This window comes from Hypomesus nipponensis, chromosome 9 (genome assembly GCF_054491055.1).
Source record: "Hypomesus nipponensis isolate SF chromosome 9, ASM5449105v1, whole genome shotgun sequence".
Taxonomy (NCBI): domain Eukaryota; kingdom Metazoa; phylum Chordata; class Actinopteri; order Osmeriformes; family Osmeridae; genus Hypomesus; species Hypomesus nipponensis.
Window position 1 is genome coordinate 17,492,144 of NC_140369.1, and position 27,704 is coordinate 17,519,847.

Sequence of the window (27,704 nt, forward strand, 5' to 3'; positions counted from 1 at the left end):
AGCGCTTTGTTGCCGACTTTGTAAACGCCTCAGGAAAGGGTCACATTTGTGTCCATTTCATATCTGATTTTCGCAGTCTGGTCTGTCATACACACTGGTTGTTTGTACAGAACTCAATATCGTGAGATCATATTGCGTTGGACGCTACAGTGGTTCAGCTTTGTTGCCGGGGGGGGGTCGATGCTAGCAGACCGGCGGGCCATCGGTGCCCGTCGAGGGTCCCGACGCACAATGGTTTTCTCAATCGCGCACCAAGACCAGCATGACAGGGATCAATACATCATTATCCCCCCCAAATCTCTCATCTGGGTGAGACCCCGCTGCACATGCTGCAGAAGGGGCCAATCAGATGAAGGGGGAAGCACGAGCTGTAGGTTTAACCCTCCACCCCTCCTAACGCACTGTGGGCTGTCGTTTTCCTGCCCGGTCGACACCGGCGTCGCAGAGGGAAGGGGCCTGTTTGCGCCGCGTGCCATCCGACGCTCCTAATGTGTTTTTAATAGCTCCTTCATGATGATGAAGAACAGCCTTGGGAGGCCCAGGCCCGCGGGGGGGGGGGGGGGGGGGGGGGGGGTTTACGGCTCCTGGGGGGCTCCCGGTCGGACTGCTGCAGGCTCGCGCCTCCGTCTGTGGGAGACGAGCCCTGTCATGGTCCTGTCGTTTTACGATGAATGAACGCTGACAGGCTCTTACAGCTCACTGTTTTAACAACCCCGGTGTTTGACAAGCGTTATAAACCAAGTGTATATAGTGTGTGTGTGTGTGTGTGAGAATGTGTGAATGTGTGTGTGTAGGTGTGTGTGTTCACGTCTTTAGAGGTTTGCATGTGCGTATATGGTGTGTGGGTGTGTGTGTGTGGGTGTGCGTATATGGTGTGTGTGTGTGTGTGTGTGTGTGTAACGACTGTGTGTTGTGCGTTTCAGGAGTACCTGGATGTCCTGGGTCGTCCCATGGTTCTGGCAGGGATCCCAGCCAAGCAGGTCCAGTGGACTAACGTCTACCAGGACGCCCTGGTGAGAAGCAAACCTTTTGAACGATGCTCTTTGTTCTCGGCATGACGTCCAAACGTGCCCGTGCGAAGGCGCAACATCACAGTGCTGTTTCAGTGACAAGTTGACCTTCAAGCTGTCCACGATTCAAACAGACTGTCTGGCATATTTGGCGCATGTGAGATAAGGTACCATTCTGACTTGCTGATGTCTGTCTGTCTCTCTGTCTACAGGGATTGGGTCTGGTCATCACTGGGACAATGCCAGTCTTCAACCTGACAGACGACGGCAGTGCTAAGGTACTCCCCGCTCTGTGGACCCAGAGCTCCCCGTGTCTGTTTTTGACATCGCCACATTTCAACACGACAGCAATCCCTAGTGTACTGTTAATGGCATTCAATGACGTGTCGCTCAGAGAGAGGATTGTTTCAGCCGTGTCGGTGAGTCTTTCCGACTCTGTCTCTTCGGGTGTTGGCACATTGTCGCCCCCATGGTCATCTCTGTCAGCGTCAGTTACGTATGCCTTCAAACGTTCGTTTAAATGTCGGAGGAGCTGCAGTGTGGCAAGCCAAACACCAATCCTAACTGGCCAAAAGTCTCTTTCCTTCCCCCCTTAACCATGACGTCGACCATACATCATCTGTTGGTCCAGCCTGTGGGGGCTCTGCTAGGCAACACTGCCCCCTGGAGGTGTTGCGCATGCACACCAGCAGGCTGTCTCCCCCCCAGTCCCCACGCTCCATCTGGCAGAGATGGATCTGCTCAGCGCACCAGCCTTCCCCCCGTTTACTAGGCAATGATTCACACCGAATCCGAAAATATTGACTGTGAGATAATGGCGGCGGCTAAAAGCAGAGACTCAGTGAGTAATTGACTCCGTTTCAGGGCGTGGAATAGGGAGTAATCAGATGGTGCACAAGATTAGGAGTCACAGATGGCGAGGAAAGCTCTTCAGCGTCCCACTAGCCCTGTAGGCTGCTGGATGAGAGTCCGCTGGTTGAGGCTGTTTGAGGCTGGCTGAGGCTGGTTGAGGCTGGTTGAGGCTGGCTGAGGCTGGTTGAGGCTGTTTGAGGCTGGCTGAGGCTGGTTGAGGCTGGTTGAGGCTGGCTGAGGCTGGTTGAAGCTGGCTGAGGCTGGTTGAGGCTGGCTGAGGCTGGTTGAAGCTGGCTGAGGCTGGTTGAAGCTGGCTGAGGCTGGCTGAGGCTGGTTGAGGCTGGTTGAGGACATGGTCAGTCAGACTGGTCCGCAGACGTTCTTGACACCGATGCGAGACTTTCCGCGGGAAGATTAACTCACCACATTGTCTTTGCTCGTTTAGAATCAGCTTATTCTTGGCGTCATGGGAGTGGATATTGCAATTAACGAGATCAAGAAGAAGACACCAACGTACAGAGTAAGTGTCTGACCGTGACCTCAGGAAGTTCACCATCTCACTGTACTGAAGAAGGAAGATACAGTGAGGGAGAAACCTTGTATGAACTGATGTGTGAACCCGTGTGTATTTCCAGCTTGGCGCTAATGGATACATCTTTGCCATTGACCTGAATGGTTATGTACTCCTGCATCCCAACTTAAGGCCCAAGGTACAAAATAACTGAACACCAACCTTCTCTGCACGCCGTTTGTGCTTCCTCTCATCAGGAGTGGTACACACACACATGCTCGTAAACACAGATTGTAATGTTTTCCTTTCCTGGGCTGGCTCCCCTGCTCTCTGCTCAGATCATTAACTTCAGGGAGCCTGTCACTCTGGACTTCCTGGATGCAGAGCTGGAGGACAGCAACAAGGAGGAGGTAAACACTGTCTTGAACGCTACCCAGAACACCTTGCTAACACGGTGCACACTGGGTTCGGCATACCATATTGATCAGCTTCTTTTTTGTGGTTGTATTTCTACTCTTCTTAACATGTCGTTTTTTGAATCCCTTTCTGTCTTTCTTGCTCTCCCCCCCTCTATCTCTCTCTTTTGCTCTCCCCCCCCTTAGATTCGTCGCCAGATGATTGATGGCAAATCAGGGCAGAGGAGAATCAGAACCCTCATTAAGTCAGTTGATGAGGCAAGTTGTCAATAAACGAGGTTTAGCCATGATCCATACTGGCCCCAAACAGAATCGTTTGGTCATGACTCTCAGCCAGAGGAGTCGGCATTTGAATGTATGTAACAGCAGCCTTCTCTGGTGCTGTGCCCTGTGTGTTGGTGTCTGCTTGCAGAGATACATCGACGAGGCCATGAGGACATACACCTGGACACCCGTCGAGGGGACTAATTACAGGTCGGTGAAGCGCTAGCTTGGCACCTGAACACGCGGTCCGACTGAGAAATAGCTTCTGTTGTTTGCTTTCGATCCTCCACGACTGGGAACGTGTGCATGCACGCTCTCCACGTCGAACCTGGATTTGTGACCTCTGCCTGACCTCATCAGTGTCGACCCGTAGGCCCACTCTCACAGTCGCGCGTCGGAAACACGTGATTTCATCGACCACCGTTGGGTGCGAAAGCGGGATCCTGGGCGCCAAGCATGAGCGTCCATGAGATCTATTCCAGAATAGAAAGGAACTGTTCGTGCTTGAGCTGTGTTTGTCAGAAGATCCCTCCGGATCAACATACATTAAGAGCCCATGTGTCTTTATCAAGGCACTGTAGCATTCTGAACACAAATTGACTGCATGGTTTATTCCTCTTAAAGCTACGTTGAGCATTTGAGGTTGCATTCAAATTATATTTCCTCCAGGCAACACTTTGCAAATGACATTTGATGATATTCAAGAGTCCTCCAAGTGCCTGATGAGTGGTTTTGTTATTGCCCATCTGTTAGCAGGAAACCAGGGCCCGCTTGACGGCGAGCAGAATGCCGTCTACCCTCCGCTCTCATTAGTGTCGAACATTATCCATCAACTGTTTTATTTCTCTCTTTCTCTCTTGAATTTGATTTCTACGACTTTGTTGTTCACACCACTGTAAACATTGACGTGCCCTGTGAAGGAGGTGTGGGAATGTACGTGTGTGTGTGTGTGTGTGTGTGTGTGTGTGAGTGTGTGTGTGTGTGTGTGTGTGTCTTTCTGTGACTTGGTGTTTTTTCTGTGTCTGCCTCATCCCTGCAGTCTAGGGCTGGTACTGCCCACATACAGTGAGAACCACATCAAGGCCAATCTGAGTGACCAGATCCTTCAGGTGCAGTGTAAGTACCAGTAGACCACCCAACAAAGGGCCTTTCACTCTCTCTGTCTCTCTCTCTGTCTCTCTCTCTCTCTCTCTCTCTCTCTCTCTCTCTCTCTCTCTCTCTCTCTCTCTCTCTCTCTTTCTATCCCTTTCTGGTTCTCCCTTTCTCTCTCTTCCTCTCTCCCTCTCCCTCTCTCTCTCTCTCTACTCCGAATATGACCTCGACTCAGTGGTGCATCCTGGGTCACCAGTACCAGTGCATCCTGGTGGGCGTGTCCTCCCCCAGTCCCCCCCCCCCTCTCCCCTGAGAGACTGACAGGGACTTACTGAAGGAGTGAGAAGACTCCTTTACTCTCTACTGCCCCCTCTACCCTCCTGTCTCCATGCTGTGCTGTACTATGGTGATTTTTTTTTTTCTTCACATTGTTGAAGAAAAAACCCGAAATGACAGAAAGGTGAAAGCTGTGGTTTTACTGTGTTACAAAAAAGGTGAAAATAATGGTGACCTTGTGCTATTATTTTTTTTGCCAAATGCTCTCGCCTGTTCTCCACCAAGTAATGATTCTGAAGCGTCTGTTCAAAGTTCAAACGGGTGAAAAAGGCATGCTTTTCACCCCCTTCCATTTGCTTTTTATGATTTGGGAGTATGAGTTTGGTGTGCAGTGCTTTTCCGTTGGACTGCTTTTCTGGTGGATGTTTTGTTTTTGTCTTCAGCTTTGGAATCATTTTAATAGATGAACTCCCGCAGCCCTGCAGGAGTTTGTGTTCCCTGCGTCTGAATGGGGACACCTGTTGTCTCTCTCATTCTCTCTCTCTGCAGAGCCGGTTGTTCTGTTCTTTTCCTGACATTATTCACTTTGGGTTGACCTTCCGTTGTTCCACATCCTCTTTTGCGATGCTGATTATGTCTTTAACGTTTTCTTATAGTTTACTTTTCCCATTTGTTCCGTTTCTGGTTTGCTCTTGCCAAGCTTGATTTGATTTGAGTTCATTTTCTTGTATTTTTTTGTCCGTTTGACTGAATTGGTTTCCTTCTTTTTAAGAAAACAATATTTTTATTCAAACAGTAATTGAATAAAATATTGTCTGTGACCCCCCCCTTCCCACCCAATCCCCTGTTTCTTTTCTTGCTCACTCCTTCTCTGACGGATCCACACAGTGCCATACTCCAAGGGCAAGTATACTCCATATTGGTCCACGTACTCTATCTTTACTTCCTACTCCCTACCGCTGCCTCCTGTCACACCTCCTGTCCTGAAACCCCTCCCGCTGCCCCCCACCCTCACCCTGTCCCAGCCTGCTTGCCTTTGTTCCTGCCCGTCTTGCCTCCAGGACCCTATCCCTCCTCCTCCTCCTTTTCCTCCTCCTCACTCTCCACCCACCCACCCACCCACCCTGCTGCTGCGGCTCAGACCACATCTCTCTCTCTCACAGTGGCTCCTCCCTCCGGTGTCCGGCCTCACCCCCACATCTCCCGTGCTTCGGTCACTCTCAGGTCTCGAATCCTTCCAACACGCCCCGAAGGAAGACAGGCGCTCGTGTTCCCTGTTAAAACGTCTTCTCTCTCTCCTCTCCCCCCCCCCCCCCTCTCTGCCTCTTTTCCCTTCCGACGATGGCTCCGATCGGGTTGTTGTCGCTCTCTTCTTCTTCTGTTCCCCCTTTCTTTCATCTCCCCTCTCGTGTTTTCTCTCTTCTCCTTCCCTCTTCTTTCTCCGTCTCCCTGCTCCTCTCTCCTCCTTTGCGTCCTCACTCCCTGCTCCTCACTCCGACTCTCACTCTCAGTGGCTCCTTCCTCTTCTCGCTGACTTGTCTTCCTGTCTCTCTCGGTTTCTGTCTCTCTCTCTCTCTCTGTCTCTCCTTAGTATCTTGCAATCACTGTCTGACGATGTCATTTGAGCTGAATAGCTGCTAATGAATGAACAGGGTTTAAGAGAGATTTAAAAGTAAATCTTTACTGTGCAGGACAGCAACAGACTACCCCGCGATGATGAACCTTAATTAATTCAATTCTGTATTTAACCTAAGGTTTACTGCATGTAACCACTGTTCAGGCTGACTTCATTTGACCTAAACTACAGCTTATTTAACCGACAATCAACCTAACTAGTGTCACCTAGCCTAGTTTAGGTTAGTGTAACAACAATGGAATGTAACTAAGCTAAAACTGTTAACTTAAGGGGTAGGTCGTCATTAGTAGGGGAATCGGGCTATTAGTCTGAAGGTTGCCAGTTCGATTCAGAATGACGTTGTGTCCTTGGGCAAGGCACTTCACCCTACATGCCTCGGGGGGAATGTCCCTGTACTTACTGTAAGTCGCTCTGGACAAGAGCGTCTGCTAAATGACTCAATGTAAATGTTACTTAGGCTGTTATGTATTTAGATGTATATAGATTCGACGAGTCGATCTCCTTGTTAAATATGACACTCACAGTATTTGAGCTTCTCCGCAGTGGGGCTCATCCAAGAGGAGGGATAGTCTGTAACCATACGGTCTCCTCTGAGTTGTTCCACCCCTCCGTGTGAGCAGACGTGGGTGCAGAGCGCCCCCCGCAGGGCCTCGCGGTCCCCCTCGTGTGGTCGGGAGGCAGAGCGCCCCCGAGGCCCCTGACTCGTGTGTCGTCCTTCTGTAATCCCTGTCTCCATCAGCTTGTGTCCCTCCCTCTCCCCCTCCCCCCCCCCCCCCTCAGCCCTCAGACTGCCAGGGTCACGGCCCCCCCCCCTCAAGTTCCTCCAAACCGTGACCTGGAAGTGCACGGCATTGTGGGCGCAACACTACCTGGGCACTCAGGCCGTCCCGCTGTAGACGCCCAATCCATGACGTCGACGACCACGTCCGCCAATTGAATATCACCGTCTGTAAAAAATAAAATAAAAAAAAGATTTCGAATGCAGATCCGTCATTTGATGGAGGGATTGTCATACGTACGAAATGTTTGGAGCGAGAGGACTTTGGGAATGAGCCGAGAACGTTCACGTTTGAATTCACACCGTGAAGAAGAACAAGTTGCCCTTCGACATGCCCTTCACAATGCCATGCACTTCCCCTGATTGTGTGTCCCTCGGAGCCCTCTGACCCTGCCAGTCTGAGGGGTGACCACTTCCATCAGGACCCCTGCGCCACCCACCTCCCCTGCAATAGTTGGCCATGTTGATGCCTGCCTGAGAAAACGCACTCATTGTGGGTCAATTGTCCGAGAACTCACTTCCTATCATTGACCTTTGCCGGGTAAGTCAGTTCTCCGACATCCAAAAGTTCAGAAGCTTCAATAACGGCGTAAGAAATAGACGTGGTTGGATTTCTCTGCTGGTGCCACTGTAACGCAGTGTTCCATTGAGGCAGTCAGGTTCCATTTGAGGCACCATATTGGCTAACGCTGGTGTTCCCCCCCATGATACCTCGGTGTTGCTATGGTGAACTCCCTCCTGCGTCCCCGCACCCCTGAAGACCGGCTGCTGTCCGCCCAGACCTCCCCACTGCTCTGCTCGTGGCTCTTCCCCGATAATCTTCCCCCTTTCTGTTGCAGATTTTGAATCGCTGCTGCCAAACAGTTTCGAGTCCGAAGGCCATGTTTTCATAGCTCCCAGGTAGCCCTCCTGTGTGAATTCTCGACCCAGTCTTCCCCATTCGTCATCGCCGCCTTTTCGTTTTCCGTCCTCTCCGACTCACACGCCACCTCTGTGTTTCACCACCACTCCTCCATGACCCTCGTCACCCCGTCACCTGACTTCACTCCCGTTCTGCCCAACGGGCCACTTGTTAGCGTCGGTCACACCTCTCCTTTTCGTGTGGACGTTTCGCCCACCGTGATTTTGAGTTGAGTCCTTGTTGTCGCTGTTTGATTCCATCCCGTATTTGACTTGGTATGCTTTGTTGTCCTCAAAGTGACATTGATGTATTCCTACAAATCATTTTGGAAAAAAGACCGAATTTAGAGCCATCCATTTGGGATTCCACACATTTCCCCCTCCCCCACGCAACCCTCCCATCCCAAGTCTTCCCTCCTTGCCCTGCCCTTTCCTCTGGCTCCAAACTCTGCACCGCACTCGGCCAGTTGAAGTTGCATGTCTCTGACTGTATCTGGGTGTGCGTGTTCACGGTTTGGTCCACGGATGCATGCTACTCTGAGAGGGACACACGTCGTGTGTGAACGCCCATTGTCCGCCGAGCGTCATTTGTGTGTGAACATTGAATGACGTCCCTCGCGTTCTCGGACCTGACCCGTTGATGTTTCTCGTGGCATGAAACTGCTCCTTCTCTGACAGACTGACAGTGTCCTCTCTCAGTATGCTGCCCGCGCTGTGTTCACCCTCCACTCCATATCTCGAGCTGACAGCCACTATTGTCAGCACATTTAATACCCTTTGAGCCACAGGACATGCATGCTTATGAGTGCGAGCCAGTTTGGGAAGGTTGAAATGGGCTCCCACTTTGTGAAGGAGTGCTGTTATGTCTCTGCATAAATAACAGAGGCAATAAAGAGGCACTCGGGAAACAGGATGTGTTTGTTTTGAACATATTACCAGAGACTAAAAATGTCCCTCGCTCCCCTCAGGGAATACTGCAACGATCTGGAGCTGTCCAACAACAACACAGAGTTCCTGTTGAACTTCATCGCTCTCATGGAGAAGGTCACACCTGACTCCAAACAATGTGAGTACCTCCATGTTCTTCCTGCTTTGCAGTCAGAGTTGACTCGGGTTCAGACTAATGCAGGACCAAGGCGTGCTGCCTCTCATAGGAATATGTGTTCTCACTCACGCCCCAGGTGACAACCTGCTCCTCCATAACCTGATACTGGACACTGGCATCATCGGACAGCTGGTCGACAAAGTGTGGAAGACTAAAGACTTGTTTACGTAAGTGGAGGACCGGCTCCGTTCAAAGCACGGCACGGTTTGCGTGCGCCCGCGTTGTCGTGCGCGCCTCACGATTGTCGCTCCCCCGCTCTGCAGGTACGGCTTCCTGGCCGTGTTCGCCGCGACAGACGGAGGGATCACGCGAGTGTTTCCTCACAAGTAAGCCCCTCTCATGCTGTCACCCACGTCTCCACGTTTATATATATGGGGCAAATCTGCCCAAGAATTCACTTACGAGGCCATAAAAGCCTGTGGCGACGTTATAAATGGGCGAGGCCATAAACCCCCAGTAAAGATTGCGGCCGACACCGGGGCCCAGCTGGCATTTTACAGCTCCTTTGCTCGGCCGGCGGTTTTAATGTTTGTGCTGCATATCAGGGCTGCGGAGACCTGGGAGGAAGACCCTGAGCCCTTCAACGCCAGCTATTACCGCCGCAGCCTGGACAACAGGGGCTACATCTTCAGAGCGCCCTTTCGCACCGGTGAGGGAAGGTCTCCACACTCGGCGAGCTTTACGGCGTTCTTCTCTGTGTCTGACTCCCCGCCTGGCCTCTGCCTGTCTTTCCATCCCTCCCTCCCTCCCTCCCTCCCTCCCTCCCTCCCTCCCTCCCTCCCTCCCTCCCTCCCTCCCTCCCTCCCTCCCTCCCTCCCTCCCTCTCTCTCTCTCTCTCTCTCTCTCCCCTCCCTCCCACCCTCTCTCCCTCCCTCTCTCTCTCTCTCTCTCTCTCGCTCTCTCTCTCTCTCTCTCTCTCCCTCCCTCTCTCTCCCAGCGAGTGATGAGCTGCTGAGCCCAGACAACGACACCATCGGGATCCTGGTCAGCACGGCGGTGGAGATCACGGTGGGGGGCAAGACCATCAAGCCAGCAGGTGGGAGCTCTCCCAGGGCTGGGAAAGGAGGGCGGCGTTCGCGGGTGTCTGATAGCAACGGATTGTTGATTGGCTCGTGCCAAGTGGAATGAAAGACCTTTCAAAAGAAAGATAGAAAGAAAATGTTCCCTGTAAAGGACACATGATCCTTTCCCCCCCCCCCCTCATCGGCTGGCTGTGTGTCTGTCTGTCTGTCTGTCTCTAGTGGTTGGGGTGAAGCTGGACCTGGAAGCCTGGTTGGACAAGTTTAAGATCCTGGCCAGCAATCACACCGACAAAGGATCCACCAATACGGTACAAGAGTCTTTGCGACCAACAGCCCGTACACAGACACACGCTGACATTCTCACACGGCAACTTCACACGGCCACACCCACCCGCGTGGGGATGCCGCGCGTGTCGATGTTTGGGTTGACCGTCTGTTGTCTCTCTCAGCAGTGCGGGCTGTCGGGCGGCTGCGAGATGGACTGCGAAGTCAACAGCGACGTAAGACCCCCGACACCAACCTCCTCCTCTGTCACTGCGCATGACATGGACCATCTTGCTGTAACACAGGCTCTTTCTCTCTCTATACCGCTGATGTCGTCGTCCCCCCCCCCCCCCCGCCCGCATGTGTGCAGGACCTCCTGTGTTACCTGGTCGACGATGGGGGATTCCTCATCATGTCCAACCAGAAGGATCACTGGAGCAAGGTGGCCCGTCCTGACTCTTGACACTGCCTCACCACGGCCCTTCTGACCCCCGACTCACCCTTCTCCACTGTGCTGTCTCCCCCCCCCCCCCCTCTGCCCAGATCGGGATGTTCTTCAGCGAGGTGGACCCCTACCTGATGCACGCCCTGTACAACAACTCCTTCTACAACCGCAAGCGCTCCTTCGACTACCAGTCTGTGTGCGCGCCCGTTCCGAGCAGCAACACCGGCGCCGCCCCCAGAGGGGTGTTTGTGGTAAGGGGGGGCCGGGGGACGCCTCGAAGGCTGTTTGTGAGGGAGTGTAGCGTGGCGTTGGAGCTCCCTTGTGTTCATTTGTTGTCGTTGTCTCCGCCTCAGCCCACCATCGCAGACTTTGTGAACCTGGCGTGGTGGTCATCAGCGGCGGCCTGGTAAGACTGGACGACCGTCCTTCCTGTGACGACCACAGCTAACTGGACGGCACACGGCAACATGAGCGGGGGTCTTGATTGCGATGTCTCTCTCTGTCTCTCCCACATTCTGTGTGTGTGTGTGTTTGTTGTTTGTGCGTGTGTGCGTGTGTGCGTGTGTGGCTGTGTCTCTCTGCTCCAGGTCACTGTTCCAGCAGCTTCTGTATGGCATGGCCTACCACAGCTGGTTTGTCACAGGTATGTGCAAAGAGCTGCTCTGATTGCTGTCTCCCAGAGAGAATGTTCCATGAATGTAAATGCCCTATGTGAACGCTATTACTAGAGAATGTAGAAGTACCGTGAAAGAGATGCATATGTAAATAAAACATAATTTCTGTCTGTATGTGTGTGTGTGTGTGTGTGTGTCTATCATCTATACTAGATGAGGTGGAGGCAGAGGGCATGGACTCCAGAGAGACCAGCTGTGTAACGATACAGACCCAGTTCTACTTTTCCAACATCACCAGCTCCTATGACATGCTGCAGGACTGTGGCAACTGTTCCCGGTACGCACGCGCGCACACACACGCGCGCCAACACAGCACACACACACACATTTCCACAAACACACAAGGAAAGCGCAGTTAAGTCGTGACACAGCTAATGATCAAGACTGATGGTGATGAGTTCATGGTGCAGTTAATGAAATAGACATCGTCGACCGAATGAGCCTTGCAAAGACTGCTCCATGAGCCTTATCCCACGGCGAACGAGGCCGTGATGAAGCTGCGGTGGGAGGAGTCGGTTGAGTGACCCCCCCTCCCCCCTCCCCCTGCCTCCCCCCCCCCCCCCTGCAGGCTGATCCACGCCAAGAGGATAAACAACACCAACCTTCTGTTTGTGGTGGCAGACAAGATGCCGTGCAACACCTGCGAGGTGGAGAAGCTGTCCCAGGTGGAGACGGAGCGTATCCTTCACTGTGCGTCACGGGAACCCCCCCCCCCCCCCCCCCGACCAGGAAGTGGTGGCTGGGGTTCACGTGTCCGCGAGGGGACGATGCCCGTGGGTGTTTTGTTCTGCTGTGTGCTGTTGGGCCTAGATGTTGGTATGAAAAAGGGACCGTGTGGTGTGTGTGTGACAGTCCTTAGCCGCACTTCCCCCAGTGAAGGACAATAACCCCTGTGGGTACAACACAACGCAGGATCTCAGTACGGCGCGGTACCGAAAAGGGCCTCTGTTCTGCTTCGACTACAACAAGGATGTATGTGTATTAGGTTTTCTTGTTGTATACATTGCGATGAAACACGACACCAGAGTATCTGTGAAATAACTTTTGCACTACTGGGTAAGAAAATCAGCGCATCAGGTGCTTGTCTCTCCATGTGGCTTCTGCAGAATAATGAACAGCATCCCTCCCTCTCCCTCTCCCTCTCCCTCTCCCTCTCCCTCTCCCTCTCCCTCTCCCTCTCCCTCTCCCTCTCCCTCTCCCTCTCCCTCTCTCTCTCTCTCTCTCACTCTCTCCCTCTCTCTCTCTCTCTCTCTCAATCCGTCTCTCCAGGAAAACAGAACGGACTGTGGGCGAGGACACTCTTTCCGCCCCTCCCTCCCGACTCTGCTGCTGATTCAGCTCGCCCTCCTCTATCCTCTCGCCAGTCCTCATATCCTGCCTCTCCTACTTTAACTCCGCCCCCCCCCCTCCTTTCGCCCCCCCCCCAGCTCTTCAACCATCCAGCCCCCTCCCCTTCATCCCCCGTTGCCCCCCCCCCCCGTGCCCAGCCCCTGCTCTCGTCATAGGTAATAATAAAGGGACTTCCTGTCACTGCAGTGTGGAAGCCCTGAGTACTGCGCTATACCCAGCTCGCTTCAGTTGATGTCGCTTCGTGACAGTTGCAGGGCCTTTGTGTCCTCAGCCAGCCCCCCCCCCTCAGCTGGTGGGGGGGGGGGAGCCCGGATGAAGCTCCACCACCGGGATCATCCGAAGCTGTGTGTGTGTCTGAAAAAAGCAAAAAAAACAACCCCTCCCCGTCGAAAAGGAAGAGAGTGGAGACCGATGCCTCATCGCAGACCTCCAGTCGTCATGGACACAGCGTTCAGTTTGTCCGTCTCTGCCCGTGATTTGTCAGAGGGGCGAGGAGAGCTGGCTCCCTCTCTCTCTGTCTCTCTCTCTGTCTCTCTCTCTCTCTCTCTCTCTGTCTGTCTGTCTCTCTCTCTCCGTCTTGCTCTCATCCAGACCCACTCAGAGCCTCACCCCTCTGCCTCTCGTTGGGGGCTATGAATCATGCAGCCTTTTTCAGCTAACATAAAACAAAAGGAAAGGAGACAAAAAAAAACATAAGTATAACATCAATTATAAACTGCTGAAGTGAAGTATTCAAAACATGTTATAGGCTATCATTTGAAAAATGGAAGTGCAAAGGTGTTACTTTAAAAAAGAAAAAAGAAAAAAAGATTAATTTATGCACTATATCTACTTCTTGCCAAAATGAGATAGACTTTCATGTGGTCTTATTTTTATAGCCAAATTAGCGAGAGAAAAACCAGGCTACTTGGGTAGAAGAAGCTAGAAGAAATTGCGTGAAGAAAACAGTCGCGTAAGCCCCACTCATCCTGTACACCTCTCAGTCGCTTCACTCAAAAAGTGGCTTCAAGGCATTTGCCGTCGTTACGTAGTCAAGGGATCATAACAAAGAAGCCTCGGCGTGGAGTGATGTCAGTGTTAGCGACCCCTTCGTCCTCCGTTTCACCGACGCCGGCGACGCTCCCGTCGAGGGTCGTCGGCGGGGCCGCGACGAGGGGTTGTGAGGGTCGGCGGTACAGTTAGAGTGGGTCTTCTGGACTTCAGTGCTGTGGATGGCGCGTCGTGTGTCGTCCCGTCCCCCCCCCCCCCCCGCTTGACCTGAGGGTCTGCTGTCGACAGACGTCCTCTACCCCCCGGCAGTGCTCTCTGACGCGGACGCTTCCATCCTCTGCCAACTCGTCATGTGGCTGCTCTACCGACCTCCCCCCCGCCCCTCCTATTGATCTTTTGACTCGTTTGGATGTGTTTGTTTCTGTCGTGGCGATGACAGGATCTGCTGACGGCTCCCTCAGACTCCGGAGGTGGGTGTGGGGGCAGGCTCGCGCTTGTATTACCTTTTGGACGGATGCTGTTCAATTTCAGACCATTTGCTGCTGGGGGAACAGGGGCTTTACGGTACATTTCCCACAAAACAAGTGCGTCAGAGGCCAATCTATATGGTGATGCACTGCAGCCTGGTGTAACCTGTTTGAGTACATGTCCTTTGATCAATATGAAGTGAAATGTCATTAGACTCCCGTGTTTAGGAGCCACTCTCTGTTTTATAGTGCCTTGATGCACTTTGTTTTGGAAAGCACTGGCTATGTACAGGTGGGCTACTGTATAGTATCTTTATAGTGCAGCCATCTCTCCTCACGGCTGTGGAGCTACATGATCTTCAACAAGCAAATGTATTGGCTGTAGAGCTGTGGTAGCTTTGTATCATGCCACACGATTGGCTTCAAGTTATTTTAGCTGAATTTTGTCATCCAAACGGCTTGGGTCATTGTATCTTTACAAAGCTACTTGACTGCCACCACAGAGTTACTGTACAGTACCTTTACATAGCCACCTATAGAGCTACACTATCAGTATAAAGCGACTTTAACTGGCCAATAGAACTATCTTTATAGGGCCACCTGACTGCTGTTGTTGCATTTCTGCCTGAACTGTATGTGCGTTTGTGTTTGTGTATGAATGTATGTGCGTTTGTGTTCACCCTCAAAGGGAACGTGGAGAGGACGAGGGAATGGCAGTTGTGGTAGCATAGCTGTTTGTCATTCCAATTACAATGGATGCAGTGTTAGACAGTGTTGTTATGGACAAAAAGAAAAAAAGAAGACGAATTTATCAGAACAAAAAAAAAAATAATCCAACCCGTCTTTCCAGACCAGTTTGATCAATATTGTTGTTGGGGAGCCTTGAGCTCCCTGCATTCACACAGGTGTTTCGAAAGAATGTTTCATGATGTTGGTGTGTTTCTGTTCCAAAGGCAACATAGTGACTGCGCCTCTTTCAATGCCTTAGTGTTCTATCAAGCTGTAATTCAATGTTTTTTACAGTATCTCTCACAATTCTCTCACAAACACAATCTCTCACTCTTTTCTCTCTCTCTCTCTCTCTCTCTCTCTCTCTCTCTCTCTGTTGCTTTCTGTGATGCATGCAGTGGACCTACTAGATATCAACCTTCCTCTGTGGGAGATGGTTGGTCTCTGAGAGTAGGGTATCTTAAGCAGGTATGGAGAGCTGGTTGTTTTAAGGGTTTGGGATTCTGACCTGTCTGTTAAATTACATTTTTGTCACACACCTGTTTGATTCATGCTTAAAGTGAAGAAGATTCAAAGTTGGAAACCACTGACTCGGACTGTCCTTTGCCCTTCTCACTGTATTCCCTACGTTATATCCAGACATCATAATCTTAACCCTTAACTCAAAACACTCGTATATACTGTATAGAGAATGAAAAGGCTAACTTGAATAGGTATCGTAACTGCAGGACAATTCAAATTGAGAATCTGATGTTCCTTGTTGGAAAATTTCAATGTGAGCAATTTAAATCTGGATGCAGTTGTGTGCAGTCTATCTTGGCTTTTGTTTAGCTCTCCTTTCTGCTCTCCAACCAATGAATCCTCTGTCAAACATCACATTCACTGTGTCACTGAATGCGATACATCTGCCTGTGGAAATGCACTCTCTGTGACTTCCTATTATCCTGACTCGTGGTAGTACGCACCAACCCACACTGACACACACACACACACACACACATCACCTACGTACTCAAAGCACACACATGCACAGTCTTACGACGCCCTCGCGCCGGCTCACGCACACAGCTGGGAGATGTTTGGCACCAAACTGAAATAAGCCAAGGACATCCCTTTCCCAGGCGCCCGGTCCCAGTGTGCAGCCGACCGGTCCGAGGCGAGCGCAGGGAGTGGGTTTCCACAGAGCAGCATGGATGGCAGCTTGCCTCCTGAGGCATGTCGCTGTGTCAAAGGTCAGAGAATCAAGGTCGTGTCAGTGGATCGTCCCGGCCGAAGCCACCAGAGTGTGCTGAGGGGGGGACACAGGGCTGTTTTCTGTGGTTTGAGACATTTACTTTTTTTTGCCAAAAACACAACAACAAAAGACGAGAAACAAGGAACAGCTTGGGGTGAGAGGGAGGGGTCTGCTTTATGGCCGTCCCCTAAAAAGGGGAGGGGTCTCCATGTAGCCCTTCCCCGGCCCCTCCCTGCCCTTGCCCTGTCCGTGTGGGTGTCTCTGTGGGAAAGACACGTGTGTATGTGATTCTGTAGTCTGTAGTCTGGTGCTATGTGACCATGTTTGACAAAATGTGTTTAAAAAAAAGTCTGTAACAAAAGAGTAAAATCTGTCAAATTTTAAGTGAAGTAAAAAAAAAAAAAAAAAAAGGAATACAGTACTGCTGATAAGTTTGAGATCTGAAGTCAACTTTTGTTTTGGTTTTGTTTTGGTTTCTTGTGTGTGCGTGAGTGTGTTTGTGCGAGGGAATGATTTAGCTCCTTCTCTCCGGGACTGGTCCATGTCGCTCCATTCTTTTGTACAGATGAAGCTAAAAAAAGAAGAGGGCAAAATTTGTAAAATATTGTGTCTGTGACTCCTTGTAAAATATTTTCAAATTGTTTATTACAGAGAATCAGTTATTAAATAATGTTCATATTTTTCACTTCATTTCCGTGCGTAGCGTTTGTTTTCACATCTCAAAACAGGCAATAATCACATCTGTGATACTGTGTCAGCTGTGGTCCCACACAAACAGGAACATTATGGCACACCACTGATTTGAAAAGCACTCTTTAGACCCATCTTTATCAGTCAGCACAATATTAGAAAAAAAAATTCTAGAAGATGTTAATGTTCACAATCAAAACTGGTAATTAGTTTATAAAAATCCCCTCTAAAAGTATTACTAGATGCAAGAAAAGAAAGTCATTTGAAGTGCATATACCAATCTGTGTGTACAGTACACATTCATATTTTAAGTGTTACTCTACATATTAAATTCCACGACTCACTGAGAAGACTGATCATTGACACGATTACTGATAACATAGACTTTAAGTCTGCACGCGATCACACTGGGCGACGACATCACACCGTCTGCAGGAAGTCTGTCAGAGCCTTGTGCCACGTGGCTGGGTCGTCAAGGTAACAGGGGTGTCCCGCCCCTTTCATCACCACCACTTTGTGATTGGCTAAATGTCTCAGGTTGCTCAGAGACGCCTCTCCGAGCTGATGGTCCTGGTCTCCGTAGACTATCAGAGCCGGGGCCTGCAGGGAGAGAGAGAGAGAGAGAGAGAGAGAGAGAGAGAGACCACAGGCATGATGAAGCTCGCCCCACCACATTAGGGACTTGTTATGCAAGTGACACCATCCCTCACTCGTCACAAGCACCCCAGTCTAATACGCAGCGCCAGCGCAAAGCGTCAAGGGGCCGCGCTGCTTTCTTGCGCCTACCTGGATGCCGCTGTACTGCTCGGCGGTGAACTTGTCAGTGCAGATGGGAGCGACGGGGACGTAGCCCCGCACCAGCGCCTGGTTCTGGAAGAGGAAGGGCAAGGAGTAGCTGCCACTGAGGGAGGGGCTGATCACCACGGACGGCTCCAAGTCCAACGCCTCAAACACCTGCTTGAGGAAACCTCCGGGGGCCAGCTGGCCCACAGCCACAGGGGCCTCGGCTGACTTGGACTGGCCCAGCCCTGGACACCAGGAGAGAACCGACAGGGTGGTCGGGAAGGCGGGGGTTGTCGTGCTCATATCAAGAATAGTGTTGCAGTACTGAAGAGATGGGTAACGGTTTGAGGGTAGGCTGATGTTTTTTGAATGGTTCTTCTGTTCCCCCCAGGTAACTGTCCTACTCACCAGGCAGGTCTATGGCCACAGCCCGACAGCTGGCGTTGGCGAGGGCTTCCAGGGTGCCGATGTTGAGCCAGTTCTCAGATGAGAAACGAATACCATGCAGGAGCAGGACAGAGAGACTGGCTGCACCTGTGGCAGGCTCAGCTTGTCTGTAAAACAACGGGGCCTTGCAGGACTCTATGCTGAAGGTCCCTTCTGTCATTTTAACTCCAGCCATCTTGCAACAAAAAGGACATTTCAATAAAGTAGGGGTGGAAAGTTAGTACGTGCAACCAATCTCACGCTTCATTGCCCAAAGCATTGTCAACGTTGTGGCTTTAACAATTAAAGTTTCAACTGAGGTTTGGAAAAAGACTGAACACTTCCATGATGTTGTGTTAAATTAGGCGCTCTACTTGAATGTGGTATTTGTCTCAACGTTTTGATTTTGTTTTCACTTTCTATTTGGCAATCTGTCATTTCAATGATCTGTGATCATTTATTGACTAAGTTTGCCATTTCGTGGTCAGCCTGCCCTTGCAGGTTCTATTTTCTTATAGACAATGTTTCATTTGTAGAAACGAATTATTAGGGAGACGTTCTTTCCGTGAAAGTGTAAGTCTTCACCCACACAATGTCACCTTCTGCTTTTGCAACAATCTTAACAGCGTAGGCTATTAGGTATTTAAGTTCTATATGAGACACCATTACGCTTTACCTTCGCAGGAAATCAGGAAAAGAAAGTGACTCGACCCGGTGGATGTTGTTGCGACAGGGAGAGGAGGAGCGAGTAAAATATCCACTTTTTTCCGGAAATCTTATTGGTATTCTACTGACCTCTAGCGTTGATCATGTCACTGCAGTGCTTGTTCACTGTGAAAGGAGAGACACCAGTTGACTTAACCCCTCTCTCTGTCTGTAGGAAAAGAAACCATTTTTGTGGAGGGTCCCTGGTGACGAGTTACAAATCATTAGAAAACCACAGAAAAGCAAATTGCTATGAAATGTAATCGAATGAATTTGTAATCGCTTTCATGAGGAGGGTGAAGAAGCTGTTTGAGACAAACGTAAAGTTCTGTTAGGCGTCAGATTTCATTAATGATTAATATGTATCGATTGGTTGAGTTTGGAATAGAGCCTCTGTTTGGTTAGGCTCCCTGAATGTTCACATGTGGGTGGATGAGATTAAGTCATCGTACATCTATACCGATTCAATAACATTCAACACCCCTGAACACCCATGAACATCTGACCGCTCTCAGTATTTTGGATGTGTTCCTCTACCATTTCATAAGGTGATGTTAAATATATAGTTTTGCTAAAGTAGCCTAATTAGCAGATACGCGTCAGAGGATCCCCTTCACTCAGAGCTGTCAGAAAATCAAAGTCCTCGACTCTGTTTTCGACCAGTGCATCTGCAGGAGCTATGAAACGTGTTATTCGCGTTATTTCGTGTATTCTCGCATTTTGGACTGGATTTGTTACAGGTAAGACAATGTTACTGGTCTTGATTAATATCTTGTTTTTCTTTTGTGCTCCTTTGGTTTTGAGTTGTAGCCTACGAGGTAAATATTTTCAATAAGGGTCTCTTGATCTTGAATTTGATCATTCATTTTATGTTGCCGTAATTTGGTAATTAGGCCTACTAGAGCCGACAAATGATAAATGTACCTATTTTTGTCAATGATAGAATAAAAGCTATGCGAAACATTTCAGATGTGTCTGTGAGTACCGACATAATGGAGAAAATACATGTGAATAATGTGAGCAGTCAGAGGTGTCCTTGTAGTGCTTTGTTAGCTGACAGTGAACACAGGCCACTCGGCATGCAAAAAAAAACTAGACTATTTAGGTCCAAAGGTTATACCTAATATGTACGCAAGCCCCATGGTCACAAACCATCCTGCATGTGGCCACCTAGGACAGTTCACAAACACGTTTCAGCTATATCGAACCTAAAAAGTACAATTTGACACAATCCGCCGGGTCTGACAACAGGGACCCGTAGTCTCTTGAATGACTTCCAGCGCTCCGAGGGAAGGGAGCTGGCCCCCACAGTCTGGAACTCCGCACGTGTCCACATGTTACCAGGACTCACTCTGGAGGACTGTGCCAAGAGCTGCTCAAAGACTCTGGACTGCAGGTACCTCCCAGGGTCCCTGACACATTCATCACACGTCGTCATGAAATCTCCTCCAGGTGTGTCCATGACCATGTCTAACCCTCAGAGCCTTCAACTATGAGACCCGTCCGTCCATCACCTGTAAACAGCTGCCGTGGGTGGGGGATGGAAGCAATGCCGAGGTCAAAAGAAACGTCAACTGTGACCTTTACGAAAAGAAGGGTAAGACTTCAGATATCTACTGACGGATGTTTGGAAAACATCCTATTCCCCCCCCCCCCCCCCCCCGAAACGTGTAGGTCCTGAGTTTATTCACTTTCGTACCAGTTTGAGGCGGCTCACATCTTCACAATTCATAGTCTATGTAAGGAAATGCATCGTGGGTAAAGGGGAAGACTATCGCGGCAAGGTTTCAACGACAAAAAGCGGGCATACTTGTCAGCAGTGGTGGTCCAAGTTTCCACACGATCACAGGTAAAAAAAATCCTTCAGAATAATCACTATTCAGATAATCCTTTGAATAGCTTCAAAGTAAAGATTGTTTCTCTCTCATGTGACACTTGTGACATGTTTCCCTGTGTGTGATAGGTGGATCCCCTCATCCACTAACGGCTTGGAGCTGAACTACTGCAGGAATCCTGACGGGGATCCCATAGGGCCATGGTGCTACACGACTGACCAGGAACGCCGCTACGAGAGCTGCAACATCCCCCACTGCAAAGATGGTACATTCCACTTTCCCATCACAATGGTTCAGATACGACACTCTGCATTGAGAGGATTTCTCATAGTATACATGCAAGAGAGTATACCATTCTAGTTTTAGGCTTGTTTTGATCGATGTTGATGTGTGTGTGTGTGTGTGTGGCGGAGGGGTTCCCTAAAATTCATTCATTCAGTCATTTAGCAGACGCTTTTATCCAGAGCGACTTCCAGTAAGTACAGGGACATTCCCCCCAAGGCAAGTAGGGTGCCTTGTCCAAGGACACAACGTCATTTGGTGTGGCCGGGAATCGAACTGGAGACTTTCAGATTACTAGCCCGATTCCCTAACCGCTCCGCCACCTGACTCCCCTCCTTACAGAGGTGTGTATTACCTGTAACGGGGAGGACTACCGAGGCCAGGTGGACCACACGGTGAACGGCAGAGAGTGCCAGAGGTGGGACCAGCAGTTCCCCCACCAGCACATCTACCAGCCAGAGAAGTAAGACTTTAGTCTGCTGCTGTCATCCCCTCTCCACTTTAATCTACGCCTTTGTTCAAAAACCTCCTATCTGCGATTAGTACTCTGCTGCCGTTAGGCTATACTGCCGCTAGCCTATTACACATTTCATCAGTGCATGTCCACTTATCTCTCAATGTCATTTAGACTGCTATGGATTCTTTAAGAGACGAGGTATTACGGCAATCGATATTCCTATTGAGCTGTGAAATAAGTGAATGGTCTTTTCTAGGTATCCAGATAAGAGCCTGGACGACAACTACTGTCGTAATCCTGATGCGTCTCCGGTCCCCTGGTGTTACACCATCGACCCTCTGCTGGAGAGGGAGAGCTGTGAGATCAGCAAGTGTTGTAAGGCTGGCACCACGCCACACTCACAGACAACATGGATCCTCGTGACACTGTTCTGTAGTGGCATGTTCCACATCTCTCTCTCTCTCTGTGTCTCTCTCTCTGTGTCTCTCTCTGTGTGTGTCTCTCTCTCTCTCTGTGTCTCTCTCTCTGTGTCTCTCTCTGTCTCTCTCTCTGTCTCTCTGTCTCTCTCTGTCTCTCTGTGTCTCTCTGTCTGTCTTTCTCTCTCTGTGTCTCTCTCTCTGTCTCTCTGTGTCTCTCTCTGTCTCTCTGTGTCTCTCTGTCTGTCTCTCTCTCTCTGTGTCTCTCTGTCTCTCTGTGTGTCTCTCTCTGTCTCTCTCTCTGTCTCTCTCTCTAGCCGTGGTTCCAAAAAGACGCGCTCGCTTCAGCTTCACCACCAACTGCTTCCGCGGCCGCGGAGAGGACTACCGTGGCAAAGTGAACGAGACCACGTCCAGTATCCCCTGCCAACGCTGGGACGCCCAGCAGCCTCACGAGCACCCATTCTACCCCAACACCTACGAATGCAAGTAAGCCAGGGGGGGGGGCCGCAAGGCAAGGCAGGCTGGACACTAGTGGGAGGAGTCCCATTTGAACCCCGCTCAAAGTACACATGGAAATATATGATCCCCCTGGAGCGTGTTCTGAAGTAACGACTGTGAAAGCGGCACGCCGCTTTGAAGAGTAAACGTTTATGGTGCGTTAGACGCAGTGGTAACTGTTTTTCTCACTTTTGCTCCCAGAGGTTTGGAAGAGAACTACTGTCGCAACCCAGACGGGTCGGAGGCCCCCTGGTGCTTCACCTCCGTGCCTGAGATGAGGACCGCGCTCTGCCTACAGATCAAACGCTGTGCAGATGACATCGAAGCTGAGGGTACGGCGCCCTCTGCTGGTTTAGCCCCCTCAGGACACCATTGATCCGTGGACACAGCGTTATTGACCGATGAATCCTTTTTTCCCCCCACCTTTCCCAACCAGATTGCTACCACGAGAATGGTAAAAACTACAGAGGCGTGGTACGCAAAACCCGTAAGGGAATCACCTGCCAGAAATGGAGCGTGAACACCCCTCACAAAACCAAGTAGGAGACACAAGGTTTAAGACCGCCATGATTTCATGGCGTATGTTGCGACGATGCGATGCGTGTACTTCCTGTTGCATGTAACTTCCTGTTGCATGTGTGGACTCATGCTGACACTGTGTTTCGCCAGGATCAACCCAGAGACACACCCTCAGGCAAACCTGACAGAGAACTACTGTCGGAATCCAGATGGAGATCAGCATGGGCCCTGGTGCTATACTACTGACCCCAAAACTGAGTTTGACTACTGTGCCATCAAGCAGTGTGGTAAAGTCTACGTGTTCACTATATGTTCCACTGGATGCACACTTACTTCCCTGTTTACAAGTCTCTATCGCTCTCTGTAAATAGTGGATTCTTTATTTTGAAACCCTTTCTCCTATCACATATATGGTCTTTTAAACAGCTGGAGAGAAAGTGTCCCTGATTGAGCCTGCTGGTCAGTTCCTTATTACACATCACTAACTAAAGAATATACGCTTTCTTGATGTTGACCGAGTTCTTCATTTCATACGTGTGCTTGTTTGTGTGTGCACGCTCACGTTTGTGTGGATGCAGAAAAGGTGGAGTTTAGTGAATGTGGGAAGAGAGACGATCGTATCACAAGCAGGTTACGCATCGTTGGTGGGGTCCCGGGCAACTCTCCCTGGACAGTGAGTCTCAGAGACAGGTCAGTAGGCGTGCGTGAGGTCATCATGGGAGGGGCGGGGGGGGGGGGGGGGGGGGGGGGGAGAGACAGCAGTCGACTTAACCCCTCTCTCTGTCTGTAGGAAAGGAAACCATTTTTGCGGAGGGTCCCTGGTGAACTCCAAATGGGTCATCAGCACCAAGCAGTGTTTCTCCTCGTGGTAAACTCATCTTCTACTAACAGTGCCTGTGTCAGAAGTAGACAGGTTGCAGAGAATAACGAGTCTGAACTGGTTGTTAGATGTCATGGCAACATTATTCCTTTCGTTGTGTATTGCTGTCTTTGTTCATCTGATGAACACGATGGGACCCTGCTTCTGTGTGTGCTTTTCTGGGTGCAGTTATGTGGACTTGCCAGGGTACTCAGCCATGATGGGGACCCTGTACAAAGACCCTAAAGAGGGCGAGCCAGACCGCCAGACAATCCCCCTCACCAAGATTGTCTGTGGACCTTCAGAGTCTCAGCTGGTCATGCTACAACTGGAATAGTGTGTACAATCCAGCCTCGAACATTGTGTATTGAATACGATCAATGTATTTCCCTGCCCTGCTCTACCTGAACCTCTTGTGTCCTCCACCTCAGCCCCGCCCAGTTTAATGAGCGTGTGTCTCAGATCTGTCTGCCCCCCGAGCGCTACATTGTTCCCGAGGGGACTGCCTGTGAGATTGCTGGATGGGGGGAGACTAAAGGTAACAGCAGCCTCGGACATCAACAGCTGGGCGGGGACTCTGGCCCCTTGGTTCTCCATGGAAACCTGATATGAAACCTAGTGTGGTTGTAGTCATCTGGTTAAATGAAGCGAAAAGATACTCTCATTATGTCTTATGCGACACGTCGTGGTGGTTTTGATGTCTTCTTGAATTCCCTTTACTGAACATCAAACTTCTTTTACGGTATTAGTCCCACTTGTCCTGTTTGTTTTCAGTAACAGGCTGAGACTAGTTTTGCAGTTGAAGTATCTGTTTTACTAAATGACGTGTGCAAATGAGGCAGAGTTTTTTTACTTGAACAACAGATTGTTATTTCCAGATTGTTATGTGCCCCCCCCCCCCCCCTCCCCCAACCCTTTCGTTTTCTCTTTCTGTTTTGTTTAAGGCACTGGAGATGAAACTGTCCTCAATGTGGCTCAGATCCCAGTCATTAGCAACAAGGAATGCAACAAATACTTCCGGGGTCGTGTCCGGGAAAATGAGATGTGCACAAACCCCTTTCAGGGTGGAGTGGGAGCCTGTGAGGTAGGTCGGTGTGTGAGGGTGTCATCCTCGTGTGAGCGGACAGACACAGCCTGGTCGGTGACTGACTATGTTCCCACCCCCTGGCCCTCAGAGAGACTACGGGGGTCCTCTGGCCTGCCAGAACAGTGACTGCTGGGTCCTGGAGGGAGTCATCATTCCAATGCGGCGCTGTGGGCACCCAGGCCAGCCCAACATCTTCATCCGGGTCTCCGTCTATGTGGATTGGATCAAGAAGGTCATGGAGATGGCCTAGGAACAGATACACCTCCAATCAGGGACTAGCCCTGCCCTTCTACCTGTCCTTATGATAGTGCCTGGTTTATTTGTTTGACTGATGACTGTAAGCAAAATGACGCGTAGTGAGTCTGCAGTCTGACCCATGACAATGAATGCATCTGCGAATACTGTGCAAGTGTGAATCTTAGGAATAACCTCAGGATGTGCTTGTGAAGGGTGTTCAAGTTCATGTTCCCCAAAATTCCCCTTTCACCCCTCACTAAAAATGCTGACCACCAAACCCTACACCATCACTTCTGTGGGACTGCGTGGTGCACTCGAATACCTTCTTTGCCCCCCAGCCTCTGAAGAAATCCCCCTCTGCCTGTCTTTTGATGCCTGCCCCCACCTCTAAAGACATGCCATTGTGCCTTATGCAGAACTGTATACGCTGCACATTCTTTCGGGTTCTATAGGAGGATTTTTGTAACTCGGTCCTGATGAGCCCACGGAATTCAGCTTAAATAAACCGAAGAGTTTAGAGATCAGAGACCAACGGAATCTCAGACACACCAGTCTGTAGAAGGGCAGTGGACTGACTCTGGCAGTGGTCTCTCTCTCTCTCTCTCTCTCTCTCTCTCTCTCTCTCTCTCTCTCTCTCTCTCTCTCTCTCTCTCTCTCTCCCTCCCTCCTGCCCTCTCTCTGTGTCTATCTCACACACTCTCTCCCTCTGCCTATATCTCTCTGTCTCTTTTGTGCACCCACACACAAACTAAAAGCATATGGCAACACAGAATCACATGATTATCCAGAAGCATCTATTGATTCTCTGACAAAATGTATATGCATTGGTAGAAGAGTTAAGAATATGATTACACAGTTTAGATGGCAGTTTGGCAGTTCAGAGTTTACCGTCATGCTGCTCACTTTCATGAAATGATGTTCCTGATAGATGACTAATCAAATACAGGTATGACTGGTGTACTACTTTAGTTCTGAAAAACATGACCAAAATTGTTAATGGATGAGTAGGTTAACGTCACAACATGTAGATTCTGATCTATCATAAAGCTGTACATGTGTTGTAACTGTAGAAAGAGAGATCTGAAAGATTTAAAACCCCAGTGGTGTTTGGATACTTTGTCAAGTTGTGTGAATTTTTAACCCCCCTGTCTCGTATTAGAAATGTGCACAGTGTTGAACTCAGGTTGTAATCATGCAATATTATGCAGTATCGTACTGTAGACTGAATAATTGCACAAGCCCATATGAAGCCCACTTCGTTTAAGTGGGGGGTGGTCTATAGAAAAGGAGGCGTGGCCGATCGTTTCACCCCTCCTTCCCTCTGCTCTCCTGAAGCATGCTATAGAGAAAGTATGTAATGTTCATATATGCTCCTTCAACCCCCATCCTACTTCAACTGGGTGACTAAACGAGAACGCTACGACAGAAATGTAGCCTAACGGATCAAGTTCAGATTCAGAGAGAAAGAAAGGAAAGATTTAGTGTAATATTAGTCACATTGCATTTAAACTTTATTCAAAGCGTCCGTCTTTAAATAAACGTTTGTCAGCTAGATAACTAGATACAAAAACCACAGAAGAAGCAAAGTAAGTAACCCAATTCTCCAACTTCATTTTGCAAATGAATCAGTGTAGTTACAAACATCTGAATGACCAACAGCATGCCCCACTATTAAACATCGGAAAGGATACCTGTAAAACGCTTACCATCATCCTCATCTTCTCGCGCCAGTGTAGCCCGAAGAACATTCCCGCAATACTTCGTTACCTGACTAGTATGGCTTCTGTGAACTTCTGAGGGCCCCATTTATTAACGATATGATTTCTAACGATATCAATGGCCATTGACTAATGTCCCGTCGCATCTGAGGATGTGTGGGTGGTAAGCACCCACAGTAAACCCACAAGATCATGGCAGATTAAATGTATAGTCTATGCCAAGTAAATTTGAATTTCTTCCAAATACGTTTTGACAGCTTGGATGTAGCCTGACTGCCACACAATTTTGTAGATTTCCAAAAATGTTCATAATGTGTTTTTATGGTTGTAATTTACGCCGGTATGGGAACAGTGGATTCAGGACAGGGCTCCTGAACTGCCAACTGTTGTTGAAAGGATTGTATCTTACCTTGCAAGAGTGCATATCTTGCCGCGGGATATTTAAATTACATTGAAATGTATAAAAGTTTATTTAATGTAGCTACGCATCGTAATCTTGTGTCTATTCCATTTAATATAAATGTATGTTTGTTTATTATGTCCATGTAGCCTATGTATAATGTCTATGTATGTATGGTGACCTTGATTTTGAAATGAATCAGAATGGATATTGACACCCATCTGTTAAAAATTATAACTTCACTTTAATGCTACACAAAATGTACATTTAATTAACATTAAATGTATCAAAGAAGGTAAATGTTCCACTACTAACAGAGGAATTAACAGTAGAACTCCATATGGTTTTGTATGACCACTTCCGAAACCTTTGGAATAGGCCCATGCTAGAAGCATTGTGTAGAAATATATAAAATATGGACACACATACATAAGCAATCACAGTGGAGCGTCACAGTAAGATGTGACCAATAGTAACGGCTAAAGGCTGGATACATTTTGGATAGGATATTGAGTTGTGAATATCTGTGCTACTTTTAGTCACTGCACACCGTTCTCATGTTTCCCTGCGTTTGCCAAACCCCTGGCTGTGTCCGGATGAACTTGCAGTGACTGGTGCCAAGGCTGATATTAAACAGTTCTCACGGTTGCACTGCCATAGAAACCCAGTGTGGTTTCCAAATATTATTTCATGATGCGTTTGGTATAAGTTCGATGATCTGTTTTAATGTCAACCAGTCAAAACACCGAAAATCAAATGAGAGTCAAACTGTTA

The 27,704-nt window shown here is 49.4% G+C and overlaps 3 protein-coding genes across 4 annotated transcripts in view; 2 read left to right on the plus strand and 1 right to left on the minus strand.

The window, feature by feature from the left end:
* cacna2d2a (calcium channel, voltage-dependent, alpha 2/delta subunit 2a) overlaps positions 1-12,637 on the plus strand; it is a 106,190-nt gene extending 93,553 nt beyond the window's left edge. The window contains exons 15-38 of the mRNA XM_084704538.1: positions 924-1,013; positions 1,223-1,288; positions 2,308-2,382; positions 2,498-2,572; positions 2,712-2,783; positions 2,976-3,047; positions 3,202-3,263; positions 4,093-4,169; positions 7,675-7,735; positions 8,704-8,801; positions 8,917-9,007; positions 9,104-9,166; positions 9,386-9,489; positions 9,778-9,876; positions 10,082-10,170; positions 10,312-10,362; positions 10,497-10,568; positions 10,670-10,822; positions 10,925-10,977; positions 11,159-11,214; positions 11,399-11,522; positions 11,814-11,923; positions 12,120-12,217; positions 12,515-12,637. Coding sequence (XP_084560664.1) covers positions 924-1,013; positions 1,223-1,288; positions 2,308-2,382; positions 2,498-2,572; positions 2,712-2,783; positions 2,976-3,047; positions 3,202-3,263; positions 4,093-4,169; positions 7,675-7,735; positions 8,704-8,801; positions 8,917-9,007; positions 9,104-9,166; positions 9,386-9,489; positions 9,778-9,876; positions 10,082-10,170; positions 10,312-10,362; positions 10,497-10,568; positions 10,670-10,822; positions 10,925-10,977; positions 11,159-11,214; positions 11,399-11,522; positions 11,814-11,923; positions 12,120-12,217; positions 12,515-12,637 — 2,034 coding nt within the window. The remainder of the gene's footprint in view (positions 1-923; positions 1,014-1,222; positions 1,289-2,307; positions 2,383-2,497; positions 2,573-2,711; positions 2,784-2,975; positions 3,048-3,201; positions 3,264-4,092; positions 4,170-7,674; positions 7,736-8,703; positions 8,802-8,916; positions 9,008-9,103; positions 9,167-9,385; positions 9,490-9,777; positions 9,877-10,081; positions 10,171-10,311; positions 10,363-10,496; positions 10,569-10,669; positions 10,823-10,924; positions 10,978-11,158; positions 11,215-11,398; positions 11,523-11,813; positions 11,924-12,119; positions 12,218-12,514) is intronic.
* Positions 12,638-16,379: 3,742 nt separating this feature from the next.
* On the minus strand, positions 16,380-18,657 carry abhd14b (abhydrolase domain containing 14B). Of its 2 annotated transcripts, none has more exons than XR_014766740.1 (4): positions 17,897-18,575; positions 17,492-17,733; positions 17,050-17,305; positions 16,380-16,586 (listed from the first exon to the last, which is right to left on the minus strand). XR_014766740.1 is itself a non-coding variant. In XM_084706353.1 (4 exons), the coding sequence occupies exons 2-4, from the start codon at positions 18,108-18,110 to the stop codon at positions 17,126-17,128; spliced, it is 636 nt and encodes a 211-aa protein (XP_084562479.1). In that variant the 5' UTR covers positions 18,591-18,657; the 3' UTR covers positions 16,644-17,125. The 2 variants fall into 2 exon arrangements, 1 of the variants encoding a protein (XP_084562479.1); XM_084706353.1 differs by lacking the exon at positions 16,380-16,586 and adding an exon at positions 18,591-18,657 and having other exon boundaries at positions 16,644-17,305; positions 17,897-18,110.
* Positions 18,658-18,824: 167 nt separating this feature from the next.
* mst1 (macrophage stimulating 1) lies at positions 18,825-25,926 on the plus strand. Its single transcript, XM_084704539.1, has 18 exons — positions 18,825-19,359; positions 19,871-20,015; positions 20,101-20,216; positions 20,354-20,468; positions 20,583-20,719; positions 21,079-21,199; positions 21,450-21,568; positions 21,927-22,098; positions 22,312-22,442; positions 22,547-22,649; positions 22,780-22,916; positions 23,056-23,088; positions 23,208-23,319; positions 23,420-23,497; positions 23,678-23,824; positions 23,920-24,026; positions 24,433-24,572; positions 24,664-25,926. Exons 1-18 carry the CDS (start codon positions 19,299-19,301, stop codon positions 24,823-24,825), a joined length of 2,136 nt encoding a protein of 711 aa, XP_084560665.1. The 5' UTR covers positions 18,825-19,298; the 3' UTR covers positions 24,826-25,926.
* The last annotated feature ends 1,778 nt before the right edge of the window (positions 25,927-27,704 follow it).

Excerpts from the sequence above, each read along its gene's own strand:
- mst1 (XM_084704539.1), top strand. The coding sequence starts at position 19,299 with ATGAAACGTGTTATTCGCGTTATTTCGTGTATTCTCGCATTTTGGACT. Across the intron at positions 22,650-22,779 it reads AACACCCCTCACAAAACCAA|GATCAACCCAGAGACACACC; the intron begins GTAGGAGACACA and ends GTGTTTCGCCAG. Across the intron at positions 23,498-23,677 it reads AAGCAGTGTTTCTCCTCGTG|TTATGTGGACTTGCCAGGGT; the intron begins GTAAACTCATCT and ends TTCTGGGTGCAG.
- abhd14b (XM_084706353.1), bottom strand. The coding sequence starts at position 18,110 with ATGGCTGGAGTTAAAATGACAGAAGGGACCTTCAGCATAGAGTCCTGC. Across the intron at positions 17,734-17,896 it reads TGTGGCCATAGACCTGCCTG|GGCTGGGCCAGTCCAAGTCA; the intron begins GTGAGTAGGACA and ends CCTGGTGTCCAG. Across the intron at positions 17,306-17,491 it reads AGCAGTACAGCGGCATCCAG|GCCCCGGCTCTGATAGTCTA; the intron begins GTAGGCGCAAGA and ends CTCTCCCTGCAG.